The 17,236-nt window shown below is 48.5% G+C and overlaps 1 protein-coding gene across 1 annotated transcript in view; it reads right to left on the bottom strand.

Annotated features, from left to right (window-relative positions):
* PFDN1 (prefoldin subunit 1) overlaps positions 1-3,622 on the bottom strand; it is a 47,208-nt gene extending 43,586 nt beyond the window's left edge. The window contains exon 1 of the mRNA XM_040415670.1: positions 3,536-3,622. Within this exon, the coding sequence (XP_040271604.1) occupies positions 3,536-3,568 (33 nt within the window). The 5' untranslated portion in view covers positions 3,569-3,622. The remainder of the gene's footprint in view (positions 1-3,535) is intronic.
* Between the last annotated feature and the right edge of the window lie 13,614 nt (positions 3,623-17,236).

Raw genomic sequence — 17,236 nt, 5'->3', positions numbered from 1 at the left:
GGAGGGGTTAAAAAAAAATTAAAAATTATTTAACTCACCTTAGTCCACTTGATCGCGGTCCGGCATCTCCTTCTGTCTCCTTTGTTGAATAGGACCTGTGGTGAGCATTAATTCCAGGAACAGGACCTTTGATGACGTCATTCCGGTCATCACATGGTACGTCACATGATCTTTTACCATGGTGATTCATCAAAGTGACGTCATCAAAGGTCCTGTTCCTGGAATTAATGCTCACCACAGGTCCTATTCAACAAAGGAGACAGAAGCGATGCCGGCTACGCGATCAAGTGGACTAAGGTGAGTTAAATTATTATTTATTTTTAACCCCTCCAGCGCTGTTTTACTATGCATTCTGTATTCAGAATGCTATTATTTTCCCTTATAACCATGTTATAAGGGAAAATAATAATGATCGCGTCTCCATCCCGATCGTCTCCTAGCAACCGTGCGTGAAAATCGCACCGCATCCGCACTTGCTTGCAGAATATAGAGCATGCTGCGATTTTCACGCAACGCACAAGTGATGCGTGAAAATCACCGCTCATGTGAACAGCCCCATAGAAATGAATGGGTCGGTATTCAGTGTGGGTGCAATGCGTTCACATCACGCATCGCATCCGCGCGGAATACTCGCCCGTGTGAAAGGGGCCTAAGGGTGAATAGGACCTCACACTGTCCCTGCTGCTCTGTGCACACAGCATCAGGGATGTTACCATGGCAGCCAGGGCTTTAGTAGTGTCCTTGCTGCCATGGTAACCGATCGGAGCCCCAGGATTACACAGCTGGGGCTCCGATCAGAAGCTGCCACTGCACCACCAATGAGGGGGAGGGGACTCTGTGGCCACTGCCACCAATGATTTTAATACTGAGGGGTTGAGAGGGGCCGACGCACTGTGCCACCAATGATTTTAATGGGGTGGGGGGGTTGAGGGCGCACTGCGCCACCAATGATAATTACCCCTTAATACAGGAGGCGGGTACTGGCAGATCAGCGGCAGTTAACCCCTCAGGTGCCGCACCTGAGGGGTTAACTGCCGATGATCGCAGCTCCCCGTCAGGGGCAGGGTGCCGGCAATGCGATTCTGCTGCCGGCACCCGCCTCCTGTATTATGTGTTAAAGTCTACTTTTCCTGGGTCCAGTATTAGGCTACACAGAGCGGCGCCCAGAGATGTCCCAGCACTTATTAGTCCTGGGCGCCGCTCCGTTCACCTGCAGTGCCCCATTACTGTCTCCTCTCCTGCTCCATATGCTAATTATCAGAGCAATGGGGAGGAGACATCAGCTTCTCTAGTGGGCGTTCCTTCTCCCTGGCTGTAGCGCTGTCCAATCGCAGCGCAGCGAGAAGGAACGCCCACTTGAGAAGCTGATGTCTCCTCCCCATTGCTCTGATAATAATTAGCATATGGAGCAGGAGAGGAGACAGTAATGGGGCACAGCGGGTGAACGGAGCGGTGCCCAGGAATAATGGGAAGTGCTGGGACATCGCTGGGTGACGCTCTGTGTAGGAAAAGTACTATCATTGGTGGCGCAGTGCGCCCGCCCCTCTCTTCTTATTGGTGGCAGCGGCAGCACAGGGGGAGGGAGGACAGCTTCCTTCTCCCCTGTGCTGCTGAGGGAACATGAGCGTGCCATGGTAACCATCACCCGCTGCCACAACAGAGCAGCGGGTGATGGGAGGGGGGCCCCCCTCCCTCTGTGATCCCGTCAAGAATCGGGGGCTGAAACGGCACAGTAGCCCCCGATGGGAGAGAGCTACCTCCCTGTTAACCCCTTTTATACAGCGGTCCGTAGGCATGGAAGGGGTTAAACGGCTGACATCTGTGAGCATAGATGTCACCCGTTTCAAGCAGAGTGTCAGCATTGTGCTGACACTCTGCTAACCGCTCTGCCATCCTAAGAGAGGGGGCTGGCGGCTGATTGCGTGCCCATCCGCCCCCTCCCCAGCACCGCCCGCATACCCCACCCCCCGCCGGCACATAAGAATGAGGGCTGCAGGGGGGGGGTTAAAAATGAAAAGTTCGGTCATTTTGAAGTTTCTGATCCCGATCAGAAACTTCCGAACATCCTGTGTCCTTAAAGGGAACCTGTCACCTGGATTTTGGGTTTAGAGCTGAGGACATGGGTTGCTAGATGGCTGCTAGCACATCCTCAATACCCAGTCCCCATAGCTCTGTGTGCTTTTATTGTGTAAAAAAACCTATTTGATACATATGCAAATTAACCTGAGAGGAGTCCTGTATGTGAGATAAGTCAGGGACAGGACTCATCTCAGGTTAATTTGCATATGTATCAAATCGTGTTTTTTTTACACAATAAAAGCACACAGAGCTATGGGGACTGGGTATTGCGGATGTGCTAGCGGCCATCTAGCAACCCATGTGCTCAGCTCCTTACCCAAAATCCAGGTGACAGGTTCCCTTTAAGTATCGGGACATCAGGGCGTACCTGTACGCCCTGTGTCCAAGAGGTTAAAGGGAGTCTTTCACCTAAAATCACCATTATAGAACACTAACATCAGGATCTCCATTACATTCCCCATATTAGAATGCTACCTTCCATATTGCTGTCCATTGACGATTTTCTCAGAAAAACACTTTTATTAAATATGTTAATTAGTTTCTGAAGGTGCCCAGGGGCGGCGTTCGCGTGGCCGTTGCCCAGACCCCTCGGCGCTTTTCATACGAAACCCCTCCCCTTTCAACCCCTAGGCCCGCCCTAGGTTCTTCTGATTACGTCCTCCTCTTAGTGAGAAATCCAGCGCCAGCGCCGTTCAACAGTGTTTAAAGCGCATGTGCCGACCCTGGGCCTCTGCCTATAATGGGGAATGAAGTGCGCAGGTGCGGCAAATCGGTTGAACGGCGCTGGATTTCTCACTAAGAAGAGGACGTAATCAGAAGAACCTAGGGCGGGCCTGGGGGATAAAGGGGGAGGGAGTTTCGTATGAAAAGCGACGAGGGGCTGGGCACCGGCCACGTGAACGCCGCCCCTGGGCACCTTCAGAAGCTAATTAACATATTGAATAAAAGTGTTTTTCTGAGAAAGCCAGCGATGGACAGCAATATGGAAGGTAGCATTCTAATATGGGGAGTGTAATGGAGATCCTTATGTACTAACATCATAGAAGGGAATATAATGGTGATTTTAGGTGAAAGACTTTCTTTAAAGAAAAAAAGTGACAACAAAACAAAACAAAAAAAAACACACCAGGATTTTGTTTAATTCACTGTCCCAAAAACATCCCCAAATCTGTGCTGAAGGCAGCGCCCATCATTTCCATTGTACTGCGCAAAGCACAATGTCAAGAATTAACTGGTCCATTCCTGGTTCGGTTACTGCTAGAAAACCGCCGCACACCGCAATGCCCTCTGTCTGAACATACCCTAGAGCACTGGCGTGGAAACCGCGTTCTCTGCATAGATCCGTCATATTTAGCAGACACATAGAGAACACTGACTAGATCTTACATCGGGATGTATACAAAAGTGAAATTTCGCCATACAACACAAAAACCACAGTTTGTGCAGCGTTTTGTACCTTCTTAAGCTCCAGATCCACAGCTGCCGCCATGTCGCTTCACAGACTGTTGCTCCCGGTAGCTATGACGTCACGGGAAGAGGCGGGGTCTCGTTGTCTAAGGGGCGGGGTCTCACAATCGCAAGAGAAACTTCCGAGCACGTTGGTGGAGAGGAGAAGCTGGCTGTTGTGTGGATGGGAAGAGTGGTTTCTTTGTGACTCGGGATCTTTTTAGCAGGGGTTAGGACTAAATTCCCTTCTACGTAAGGACCTGGTCCTAATCAGTGATGGGGATTAGCCGACTCAGGGTGAATTCTTTCCCATCACTGGTAAGGACTTTTCTGCCCCCTTGTGGTCAGGTCCTGAACTGCAGTAGTATATAGGCCGCTGTCAGGGAGCTGGCTAAATCCCACCCGACCTCGTCCTTACCTTAGTGATGGGGAATAGCTGGCTATGCACATCATTTGTGGGGACCATTTCTGCCCCCTTGTGGTCAGGTCCTGAACTGCAGTAGTATATAGGCCGCTGTCAGGGAGCTGGCTGAATCCCACCCGACCTCGTCCTTACCTTAGTGATGGGGAATAGCTGGCTATGCACATCATTTGTGGGGACCATTCCTGCCCCCTTGTGGTCAGGTCCTGAACTGCAGTAGTATATAGGCCGCTGTCAGGGAGCTGGCTGAATCCCACCCGACCTCGTCCTTACCTTAGTGATGGGGAATAGCTGGCTATGCACATCATTTGTGGGGACCATTCCTGCCCCTATTGGTCTGGTTAGAACTGTGATATTATTTAGCTGTTTCACAGTGACGGGCATTGTCAGAAACAGGACGCAACGCTTGCAGAAAGCGCCACCTTCTCTTCAAATAGCTGATAGGCGAGGGTGTCGGACCTCCGCCGATCGGATATTTAGGATTCCCCCCCCCCCCCCCCCCCACATTCCAATAGCCATAATTTTTTAATTTTCCTTTCATATAGCCATATGAAGGCAAATTTTTTGTGGGATAGGTTGTATTTTTTAAGGGTACCATTTCATTTACCATGTCTTATTGGAAAATAGGGAAAAAATTATTTGTGGGGTTAAATTGAAAAAAGAAATCCTCAAAGGGTGTTTGGGGTTTTACCATCACTGCGTTTACTGTGCGCTAAAAATGACAGGCGTCCTTATTCTGCGGCTCAATATGAATACATCAATACCAAACCTAAAAATGAAAAATCACATTTCTCGCTCGTATCATTGGGGCACACAGGACCGTGGGTCAGGGGCGGGCTGGGCCGGGGGGCAGGGAGGCAATTGCCCCCCAGGCCACCCTAAATAAACGGCCGCTGGGCCGCCCGTCTTAAATTTTTATTTTTTTATTTTTTTTATTCTTCAGGGCCGCACCGCCGATAACCACAGGCGGCGCGGCCCTGGATGTCATTCAGGGGCGGGCTGGGCCGGGGGGCAGGGAGGCAATTGCCCCCCAGGCCGCCCTAAATAAACGGCCGCTGGGCCACCCATCTTAAATTTTTTTTTTTTTTTTATTCTTCAGGGCCGCACCGCCGATCACCACAGGCGGCGCGGCCCTGGATGTCATTGCGGCCATGCTGTGGGGCAGGGGAGGGAGAGGCGTGTCCCTCCCCTGTTCTTCTGATAGGCCGCAGGCACTAATGCCTGCAGCCTATCAGAGGCCGGCTCAGGCAGCGCGATGACGTCATTATCATTGCGATGCCTGAGCCCGGCAGCACACAGCAGGGACACAGGCCAGAAGAGGCTTGCATCGCTGCTGATGGAGGTAAGTATTAGTGGGTTTTTTTTTTCTTCTTTGCGGGGGGCTGGCACTATGGGGGGGGGGATCTGGCACTATGGGGGGGCTTGCACTATAGGGGGAGCTGGCACTATGGGGGGGATCTGGCACTATGGGGGGGGGATCTGGCACTATAGGGGGGGCTGGCACTATGGGGGGATCTGGCACTATGGGACGATTTGGCACTTTGGGGGAGCCGGCACTATAGGGGGAGCTGGCACTATGGGGGGGATCTGGCACTATAGGGGGGGCTGGCACTATGGGGGGGGATCTGGCACTATGGGGGGATTTGGCACTATGGGGGGGGATCTGGCACTTTGGGGGAGCTAGCACTATGGGGGGGCACTATAGGGGGGCTGACACTATGGGGGAGGAGCTGGCACTATGGGGGGGCTTGCACTATAGGGGAGCTGGCACTATGGGGGAGCTAGCACTATGGGGGAACTGGCACTATAAGGGGGATGGCACTATGGGGGGGAGCTGGCACTATTGGAGGAGCTGGCACTATGGGGGCATTTCTTGCTGGCACATTATGGGGGGCACCATGGGGGAGAGGAGCACTATGGGGGTATCTTGGGGCTCTAAAGGGGCTTTTTTTTAAATTATTGGCACATTCTGGGGGGCACTATAGGGGACAGCAGCACTATGGGGCATCTGGTGTTACTATAGGGGCATTATTTGGGGGCACTATGGATAAGTGGGGGCTCTAAAGGGGCCTTTTGTATTGGAACATTATGGGGGGCACTATGGCATTTGGTAGCACTAAGGGGGCATTTTTTACTGGCACATTATGGGAGGCACTATAGGGGAGAGCAGCACTATGGGGCATTATTTGGGGGCACTATGGGGGAGTGGAGCACTATTGGGGCATATGGTGGCACTAAGAAGGGGAATTTTCTTACTGGCACATTGTGGGGGAGAGGAGCACTATAGGGGCATCTGCTGGGGGTACTAAGGGGCATTTTATTTACTGGCATATGGGGAAGGGGGAGAGGAGCAGTATGAGTGCATTTACTGGGGCACTCTATAGGGGTATTTTATACTGGCATACATTATGGGGACATTAGCTCAACTGCGGGCACTAAGCGGGGGTATTTCATGTACTGTCATATAGGGAAAATTAGTCCTACTAGGGGGTATTATGGGGAGCTTTACTACTACTGGGGGGCTATGAGGAACATGATTACTAGGGCAATATAGGGGCATTATTACTACTAAGTGTGCTCTGCCAGAGAATTATTTCTATTGGTGGGATTTTGGGGAGCACTGTTACTTTGGGGGCACCCTGGCATAGTATCAGCTTAGCACAATTATTTTTGGGGGACATTATCTTTATACTATTAGTGTCTGGGCGCAGTTATTTTTTAGAGCACTGTGTGCCAATAATTGTTTAAGGGGGCACTATCTGTGTGGTAGTAGTATTCCCAGGGGTACTGTTTCTGCAGTATAGTATTGGGGGCACTATCTGTGTGGTAGTAGTATTTCCAGGGGGACTGTTTCTGCAGTATAGTATTGGTGGTGGCAGGAAACTAATGTCTGTTTCTCAATCTCTGCAGAGACGGGAGATGGCAGAAAAATCATCATGGCGGTCTGGTCTGACTGGAGAAGATGAGGAAAGAGAACGTCTACAACAAAGGTGACATCACTGGATGTAAGAGGTATGTGGTGCTATGTAGGAGAGGAGATGCTCCGGCCCCTCCCCCTGCCATTTGCAGAAGGAGGATTCAGAGCTGGGTGAGGACGACGAAAGGGGGCAGCAGGCCACGGGCGGGTGGCAGATGGTGGGGGGAACCACAGGCCTTGAGCAGGATCAGGGGAGGGAGGAGAGCGGAGGAGCTTCCTGGCTGTAGCTTGTTATATAAGCAGGCAGTGCAGCCAGTACAGGCCTCCCCTCTCCGTATGATGTGTAGACAGGCCTCAACTATAGAATGTCAGCTGTACAGTGTGTGTTGGGAGTGGCCTATTAAATGTAGGAGGGGCTTTTAATAATGGGCGGGGCTAAAAATGGGCCACTTGACTGGATTTGCCCCCCAGGACTAAGGCTGCCAGCCCTCCCCTGCCGTGGGTATAGCTGTTGCTGCCATTAGGAGGCGACACTAGGCTAAAAAGTGTGAGCTCCTTCTGCCGGCTATACCCCCTCCAGCCTGGAGAGAGCATATCAGTTTATAGCTTAGTGTCGTAGGAGGCAGACCTCAATTCTGCTATGTTTTTTCCTAGCCTTCCTGTTCCACCCGGGAAGCATGGACCAGGTCGATTTCCCTCCCCGTCCAGCACCCCCAAGAAGAAAAAGAGGACCAGGGCAGCCCAGCTACTCTGTATCCCGCCAGCCAGGGGGCACCTGGATCCGGCAGACCCTCCCTTCATGCCAGCTCCCTGCCACATCGGCACCAGCAGTTGAGGAGGTGCTCCTGCTGGCCCACCGAGGGAGGGTGAATAGAAGAGGAAGAAGATGGGGTGAGTAGTTGTGATTGGGTGAGTATTACTATGCTCCCCTCCACAACCCCCCTTCTCTTCCCAGGGTCCACTTGTTCCTCCTCTCCCCTATTCCTCCATGGCTACAGTTTGGCCCCTGGTATGGGTAACCTTGGGAGGCACCTCCGCCACTCCTTTTTACGGTCCGCGCGAAAGCGCCGTTCCGGCCACCCGCTCCTCTAATTTAGGTCCCGGTCCCATCTCAGGTCTACCCCGGTTTGCAGCCTTCCCGATCCCCTCGTTTCTCAGGATTCCCCTCTGGTGGGCCCTCCAGCGTATGCCTTCTCTTCCGGGCAGCGCGCCGCTTCACGGCATGCCGCCTGAACTAATTTAGTCCCCGGTCTCAGGAGCCTACTAAGCTGCAATTCCTCCAAGGCCCTCCCTCCTCCCCCTACACTTAAGGGGGCGGGACTCTCCTTCCCACCAAATGCCTCTGGGAGGGTGGAGCACCCTCTTTTTCCCGCGCTGGCTCTGTGAGTAAGCTTCTACTGGGGAACATCAGGACCTGGTTCCACATGCACCTTTTTCTGTTGGGACCGACCTATATCCCTCCAGCTCTTGGTTTATACTTATTCAGCCATGTCAGAATCCTACAAGTGACGCCCGCCCACCATCAGCCCCTACCCATTACACTTGAGCAAAATGCGAACTCAAGTTTCCTCACGACCAGTCGGACACCCTGTGTGCCCAGACCGGCCCTTGCCCTCCCGCCCAAGCAGCCGCACTGACCGCGCGGAACCGGATTGGGCCATATTCAGATCAGGAACAATCTTCAAAGATTGCTTTCATGGTAGACAGTCTGGTCGCAGCTGTCTGCGACACTTTCCAGGTTCAGGATGACTCTCCCTCGGCTAGCTGCCAGGGAGTTTCTCCGCTCCAGACAAGCCCCTGAAGATTTTTTGGTTGTCGTTGCCAAGGCATAGGACCATACATATCGTAGTTTGAGCGCCTCCGCATCACGGCTCACTCGACCAGGGCGGTGTGCCTTTCTTGGGCTCGTTTCCACCAGGCTTCCACTTTATAGCTGTGTAAGACAGCAACCTGGTCTTCCTTGCACACGTTTACCAAGTTCTACCAAGTGCATACCTTTGCGTCGGCCTACACCGCTCTGGGTCGAAAGGTCTTGCAGGCTGCCGTATGTTAGGCTCCCGCGACAGGCGTGTGGTTTTTTTCCCTCCCATGGACTGCTTTGGAACTTCCCACAGTCCTGTGTCCCCTAATGATACGAGCGAACAAACAAGATTTTTGAGGACTCACCTGTAAAATCTCTTTCTCGCTGAGTTCATTGAAGGACACAGCTCCCACCCATTGTTTGTTCTCTAATTTTGCCACGGGTGACGGTGGTTGTTTGATTGGTGGGGTCCTCAGTTATGTGTTCGGACCCACTGGTTGTTCTGTTATTTCATTTCTGGGTTTTTTCTCCTCCTACTGCTTGTGCACAAACTGATATGCTCTCTCCAGGCAGGAGGTGGTATAGCCGTCAGAAGGAGCTAACACTTTTTAGCCTAGTGTCGCCTTCTAGTGGCAGCAGCAGCTATACCTACGGTCCTGTATCCCCCAATGAACTCAGCGAGAAAGAGATTTTACAGGTGAGTCCACAAAAATCTTTTTTCTTTGCATCGCCGTTTTCTGACAGCCATAACTTTTTTATATTTCTGTCCACAAAGCTTATAAGGGCTTGTTTTTTACAGGATGAACTGTAGTTTTTATTTGTATCATTTTTGTGGTAAGTACGACTTTTTGATCATTGTTATTCAATTTCTTTTGGGGGTGGGGTTGACAAAAAAATTGCAAATCATGTATTTTAATTTTTTTTTCCATTATGACATTCACCACCGCCACTATTCCGTTATGACATTTTAATAGTTCAGACATTTTCAGACACGGCGTTACCTGGTATGTTTATTTTTTTATTGTTTATATACAGTATTTTATGACCAATTTGTGCAGAAATCCATATCATTCCAAAGGGTTCACATACCTCTTCTTGCAACTGTATGTGATATACGGTTAGTTCATAATTTCTTATGAACTGCTGGTTAAAAAAAAATATATTTTTTTCATCAGACCTCAGATCAGACCCCCATAAATATCAGAACATCGGATCAGACCCCCATATAAGGAAATCACATCAGACCCCCATATCTGCCCTCCATTTCAGAACCCCATCAGCCCTGTATTTCAGACCCCCATCAGACTTTATATACACTGCTCAAAAAAATAAAGGGAACACTTAAACAACACAATGTAACTCCAAGTCAATCACACTTCTGTGAAATCAAACTGTCCACTTAGGAAGCAACACTGAGTGACAATCAATTTCACATGCTGTTGTGCAAATGGGATAGACAACAGGTGGAAATTATAGGCAATTAGCAAGACACCCCCAATAAAGGAGTGGTTCTGCAGGTGGTGACACCAGACCACTTCTCAGTTCCTATGCTTCCTGGCTGATGTTTTGGTCACTTTTGAATGCTGGCGGTGCTTTCACTCTAGTGGTAGCATGAGACGGAGTCTACAACCCACACAAGTGGCTCAGGTAGTGCAGCTTATCCAGTATGGCACATCAATGCGAGCTGTGGCAAGAAGGTTTGCTGTGTCTGTCAGCGTAGTGTCCAGAGCATGGAGGCGCTACCAGGAGACAGGCCAGTACATCAGGAGACGTGGAGGAGGCCGTAGGAGGGCAACAACCCAGCAGCAGGACCGCTACCTCCGCCTTTGTGCAAGGAGGAACAGGAGGAGCACTGGCAGAGCCCTGCAAAATGACCTCCAGCAGGCCACAAATGTGCATGTGTCTGCTCAAACGGTCAGAAACAGACTCCATGAGGGTGATATGAGGGCCCGACGTCCACAGGTGGGGGTTTTGCTTACAGCCCAACACCGTGCAGGACGTTTTTGCATTTGCCAGAGAACATCAAGATTGGCAAATTCGCCACTGGCGCCCTGTGCTCTTCACAGATGAAAGCAGGTTCACACTGAGCACATGTGACAGAGTATGGAGACGCCGTGGAGAACGTTCTGCTGCCTGCAACATCCTCCAGCATGACCGGTTTGGCATTGGGTTAGTAATGGTGTGGGGTGGCATTTCTTTGGAGGGCCACACAGCCCTCCATGTGCTCACCAAAGGTAGCCTGACTGCCATTAGGTACCGAGATGAGATCCTCAGACCCCTTGTGAGACCATATGCTGATGTGGTTGGCCCTGGGTTCCTCCTAATGCAAGACAATGCTAGACCTCATGTGGCTGGAGTGTGTCAGCAGTTCCTGCAAGACGAAGGCATTGATGCTATGGACTGGCCCGCCCGTTCCCCAGACCTGAATCCAATTGAGCACATCTGGGACATCATGTCTCGCTCTATCCACCAACGTCACGTTGCACCACAGACTGTCCAGGAATTGGCAGATGCTTTAGTCTAGGTCTGGGAGGAGATCCCTCAGGAGACCGTCCGCCACCTCATCAGGAGCATGCACAGGCGTTGTAGGGAGGTCATACAGGCACGTGGAGGCCACACACACTACTGAGCCTCATTTTGACTTGTTTTAAGGACATTACATCAAAGTTGGATCAGCCTGTAGTGTGTTTTTCCACTTTAATTTTGAGTGTGACTCCAAATCCAGACCTCCATGGGTTGAAAAATTTGATTTCCATTTTTTTATTTTTGTGTGATTTTGTTGTCAGCACATTCAACTATGTAAAGAACAAAGTATTTCAGAAGAATATTTAATTAACTCAGATCTAGGATGTGTTATTTTTGTGTTCCCTTTATTTTTTTGAGCAGTGTATATAGCCAGGGGAGCAACCAGGAATTTTGTCTAGGGGGGGTCCGAAAAGAAAAAAAAGTGTCATGCGGCTTTCTAATCCCATCTTACGAATAAAAATGTAGCGCGGTAAAATGTTGGCCCTGCTCATTGTTATAAGCACCTCCAACATATAATAGGCCACTTCCAACAAAAATTATATTGTTGAGGATGAAGGTAAGAGTCTCACCTTCATCCTACATACACTCACCTAAAGAATTATTAGGAACACCTGTTCTATTTCTCATTAATGCAATTATCTAGTCAACCAATCACATGGCAGTTGCTTCAATGCATTTAGGTGGGTGGTCCTGGTCAAGACAATCTTTTGAACTCCAAACTGAATGTCAGAATGGGAAAGAAAGGTGATTTAAGCAATTTTGAGCGTGGCATGGTTGTTGGTGCCAGACGGGCCGGTCTGAGTATTTCACAATCTGCTCAGTTACTGGGATTTTCACGCACAACCATTTCTAGGGTTTACAAAGAATGGTGTGAAAAGGGAAAAAACATCCAGTATGCGGCAGTCCTGTGGGCAAAAATGCCTTGTGGATGCTAGAGGTCAGAGGAGAATGGGCCGACTGATTCAAGCTGATAGAAGAGCAACGTTGACTAAAATAACCACTCGTTACAACCGAGGTATGCAGCAAAGTATTTGTGAAGCCACAACACGCACAACCTTGAGGCAGATGGGCTACAACAGCAGAAGACCCCACCGGGTACTACTCATCTCCACTACAAATAGGAAAAAGAGGCTACAATTTGCACGAGCTCACCAAAATTGGACTGTTGAAGACTGGAAAAATGTTGCTTGGTCTGATGAGTCTCGATTTCTGTTGAGACATTCAAATGGTAGAGTCCGAATTTGGCATAAACAGAATGAGAACATGTATCCATCCTCTGATGGCTACTTCCAGCAGGATAATGCACCATGTCACAAAGCTCGAATCATTTCAAATTGGTTTCTTGAACATGACAATGAGTTCACTGTACTAAAATGGCTCCCACAGTCACCAGATCTCAACCCAATAGATCATCTTTGGGATGTGGTGGAACGGGAGCTTTGTGCCCTGGATGTGCATCCCTCAAATCTCCATCAACTGCAAGATGCTATCCTATCAATATGGGCCAACATTTCTAAAGAATGCTATCAGCACCTTGTTGAATCAATGCCACGTAGAATTAAGGCAGTTCTGAAGGCAAAAGGGGGTCCAAAACCGTATTAGTATGGTGTTCCTAATAATTCTTTAGGTGAGTGTATGTCTTCAACGCTGGGTTATTAACCACAGGTGTGAAGGTGCTTTTAGCCGGCAGATTGAGTCTCCTCATGCAGAATTCACTTGCCTGAGGAGGGTCAGTCCGAAACTTGTTATGGATCCAAATTTTCAATTTTATGGCCCTAAAAAAAGCATATAAATCCATCTCTAGATTAAACCAATTAACGTGTATTGGGACAATATGACAATCCTTTGGAGAGTACACTCACTTGAAATGGAGTTAATAACTTTGAAGACAAATTAATGACAGTCATTTCTTCTTTATGTGCGGTTTGTTCTGAGAGCGCACCTTGCTGTTCCGGGTTCTTCTGTTGGCGTCTGTGTCTGCGTCCCCCTCTTCGGGTGCGGTTTCGTTTATTAGATCCGGTTCCTTCCCTAAAAAAGGGGTGCGAGATGAACTAGGCATCTGTGAAGCTCTTCTCTTCCTTTTATTGTCATTATAATTCACATTTAGATTTTTTGTATCAGTCTGCCAAGTGTAAATATTCCCTTTCTTATAGTCGTCTAAATCTCTATTCCATTTGGATCGTTTGATTTCCTCAGAGTCACCTTGGGTCATTAATAACCATGCAGCTGATCTTTCCAGAAACATAGTGATTTCTTCAGTTGATAAGAGCAATTTGAGGCGATCCTAGTGTCAGGTTCTGAGTCGATATTTAGTAATATTGCTATCTTTTTGGATGGTATACTCCACAATTTCGCGACAGGGGCAGTCTCGCATATTCAAGATACGACAGATTTTCTTTGTAAACTTAATGCTGTTGAGATTGACAATGAGCGATCATATATCCTTGCATCCTTTGATGTGGTTTCTCTTTACACTTCTATCGATCATACACTAGGTATAGCAGCAGTTAAACATATGCTAGAGCTCTCCTCTATGATTGAACCTGCCAGGAATTTTATTTTATCTCTTTTGCACATTGTCCTACATTGGAATTATTTTCTATTTCAGGACACTTTTTATAAACAATTAAGGGGTGTGGCGATGGGGTCCAATGTAGCCCCAATGTTCGCCAATATTTTCATGCGAAAATTTGAGGAGGACGTCATCTATGTTTCGCACCACTTCAGACATGTTCTGCGGTGGTGGCGTTACATCGATGACGTCTTCCTCATCTGGACCGGCACCGAAGATGCATTGATTGATTTTCACAACCTTAATAGCAAAAATAGTGATCTTCAATTTACATTGGTCTATTCATACACTGAGGTACAGTTCCTTGATACCACGGTTACATTCTCTCGGGACAGATTCCATACAAAACTGTATACGAAGCCCACTGACAAAAACACCATATTACGTTATGATAGTAATCATCCGAGAAATATGGTGAAACATTTACCGTACTCTCAATTTTTGAGAGTATGAAGGATAACTTCAGAGGACAGTAATCTGATGGAGGCCCTTGACAAAATGTCAAAGAAATTTGAAAACAGGGGCTATCCGCCTAAGTTACTGTATAAACATAAACAGAGGGCATACAATATCAATAGAGCTGACACCCTAGCAGGCAAGAGTACTGATAATTCCTCACGCAGGATACCTTTTATCTCTACTCACAGGAAAGCGCCGCCATTGGTAGAATTATTAAACGGCATTAGAGTATATTGGGGAATACATTCAGTGATGTTCAGAAATTCAGACTGCCTCCCCTGTTGTCATACCGGAGAGCTAGCAGTCTGAAAGATCAATTAGTGAGAGCAGAATGTGGCCCTAAACAGAGAACACATCAAATGAAATTCACCCAACGTGGTCTGGGTAGTTTTCTGTGTCTTAGCTGTGTCAATTGCAAGCATATTGGCAAAGGACACAGCTTCACACATCCTGTCACTGGAGTATCATACCCCATTAATTTTCAGCTCATCAAGAGAATGCCAAGAGTGTGCAAAGCAGTAATCAAAGCAAAAGGTGGCTACTTTGAAGAACCTAGAATATGACATATTTTCAGTTGTTTCACACTTGTTTGTTATGTATATAATTCCACATGTGTTAATTCATAGTTTTGATGCCTTCATAGTCATGAAAATAAAGAAAACTCTTTGAATGAGAAGGTGTGTCCAAACTTTTGGTCTGTACTGTGTGTGTATATATATATATATATATATATATATTACACAAATATATATATATGTGTATTCATATATATATCTATCATAAATATATGTGTGTGTGTATATATATATATATATATATATATATATCATCACATATCGGTTGCCACTCACAACATAGTGCTAACCCTCGGCCCCCCTCATCCACGGAGGTATAAGTGTTGATAGAATGCAGTTATGTGACAGTTCGGATGCCCCCACTGATTCCCTTATAGGGATAATACATCCCAGGTTGCCATGACCATTGGCACGCCCCCTCGATGCTGTGTGATTGTAGCCGTGTCACATGTCCTTACTCTCCTCCCTCCTCTACGATGCGTGCGATGCGCTCCATGGTATGACGCTGCGTTCCAGGGAACGGGAGAGCGTGGTTGCGGTGCGGGAGCCGGGAGGCGGGGGAGGACTGTCTGGCCCGGGGCATGCGCACGGCAGAGATGGGGACGCCAACACTCGCGGCCACGCTATTTTAAATTTCTATAGGATACAGCTGTATCCTTCTTATATGTCAATAGTTTTTAACCCTTGATTTGCACTTGGCACTTCTGTATTTCACTTCAGATAGGCCCTTGGCTCCCTTTTGCTGGACGCTAAGGGATATAGATATATGTATGGGAAACACAGTTTGCATTGTATATCATTGATTGCATAATCACTGAGAGTATGTTTTTATATTTTGTACTTATATGGATTTATTATTAATGTGGATTTAACACAGAGTATCATGTGACATAGCACTGATTCAAATCATGTGATTTTATTATTGTTAACATGTGAATTCACTAATTGCACCATGTGACTGCACTGGCTTGTGGGTATATATACCCTGTATTATGCACTGTTGTATAGCTTGACAAAGGCCTCATTGAGCAGGCCGAAACATTGCTGGGGAATAAAGTTTGGGGTCTTCACCCTGTCACCGAAACCTCGCAGTGCTGCCTCGTTCTTTGGAAAGTATATGTCGTGGAGGAGAAGCCGACCTCTGTGAGGAATTGCACCCAGTGCATGCGGTCTGACTGTGCTGCTGCGGTATTTGGTATTATATATTTAATTATATATATATTTATTAATTATGGGTATATTATTTATAAGCGTTGGTGGTATAGTGTGTCTAAATACCATATTTTTCGCCCCATAAGACGCACTTTCCCCCCCCCAAAAGTGGGGGAAAAATGCCCCTGCGTCTTATGGGGCGACTGCTGCCATTTTACATCGCAGTCTGCGATGCTGCAGCATTGCAGACTGCGATGTATCAGCTGGAGGGGGGAGGGAGGAGGGGCCGGTGTCATGCAAATGCGGCGGGGCGGTGCGGTCACTGTACTCCAGCCCCGCCGCTCACTCACTTCCTTATTGCTTAAACATTTTATAATAATAGCTTTAATTGACATTCCGATCCGATCCCCAGCCCCATCTGTACTACCGTACTTACTAAATGTCCTGTAGCAGGCAGAGCAGGGCGGGCCGCCGGCCAGAACTCACTGACGTCACATGCCTGCGCCGCCTACTTCATTCATAAAGTAGGCAGCGCAGGCACGTCACGTGACATCAGTTAGTTCCGGCCGCCCGCCCTGCTCTGCCTGCTACAGGACATTTAGTAAGTACGGTAGTACAGATGGGGCTGGGGATCGAAACGTCAATTAAAGCTATTATTATAAAATGTTTAGGCATTAAGGAAGTGAGTGAGCGGTGGGCCCGGAGTACAGTGAGTGCACCGGCCCCTCCTCCCTCCCCCCTCCCACAGGTTTAGCTATGGTATATCAGGGCATCTGTGGATGCCACTATTATGGGGTGGGGGATATGTGGATGGCATGGTTATGGGGTGGGGGATCTGTGGGTGGCACATATATAGCAGTGCCATCCACAGATTCACCCCCCATAGCAGTGCCATCCACAGATCCCCCTCCATAACAGTGCCATTCACAGATCACCCCCCCATAACAGTGCCATCCACAGATCCCCCCATAACAGTGCCATCCACAGATCCCCCATAACAGTGCCATCCACAGATCCACCCCTCATAACAGTGCCATCCACAGATCTACCCCCCATAACAGTGCCATCCACAGATCCGCCTCCATAACAGTGCCATCCACAGATCACCCCCCCCCATAACAGTGCCATCCACAGATCCCCCATAACAGTGCCATCCACAGATCCCCCATAACAGTGCCATCCACAGATCCCCCATAACAGTGCCATCCACAGATCCCTCCATAACAGTGCGTCATCCACATATCCCCCATAATAGTGTCATGCACAGACCACCATTAGTTCAAATCCC

This window comes from Bufo bufo, chromosome 1 (assembly GCF_905171765.1).
Source record: "Bufo bufo chromosome 1, aBufBuf1.1, whole genome shotgun sequence".
NCBI classification, from domain to species: Eukaryota; Metazoa; Chordata; class Amphibia; order Anura; family Bufonidae; genus Bufo; species Bufo bufo.
This window is presented reverse-complemented; position numbering and strand designations above follow the sequence as displayed.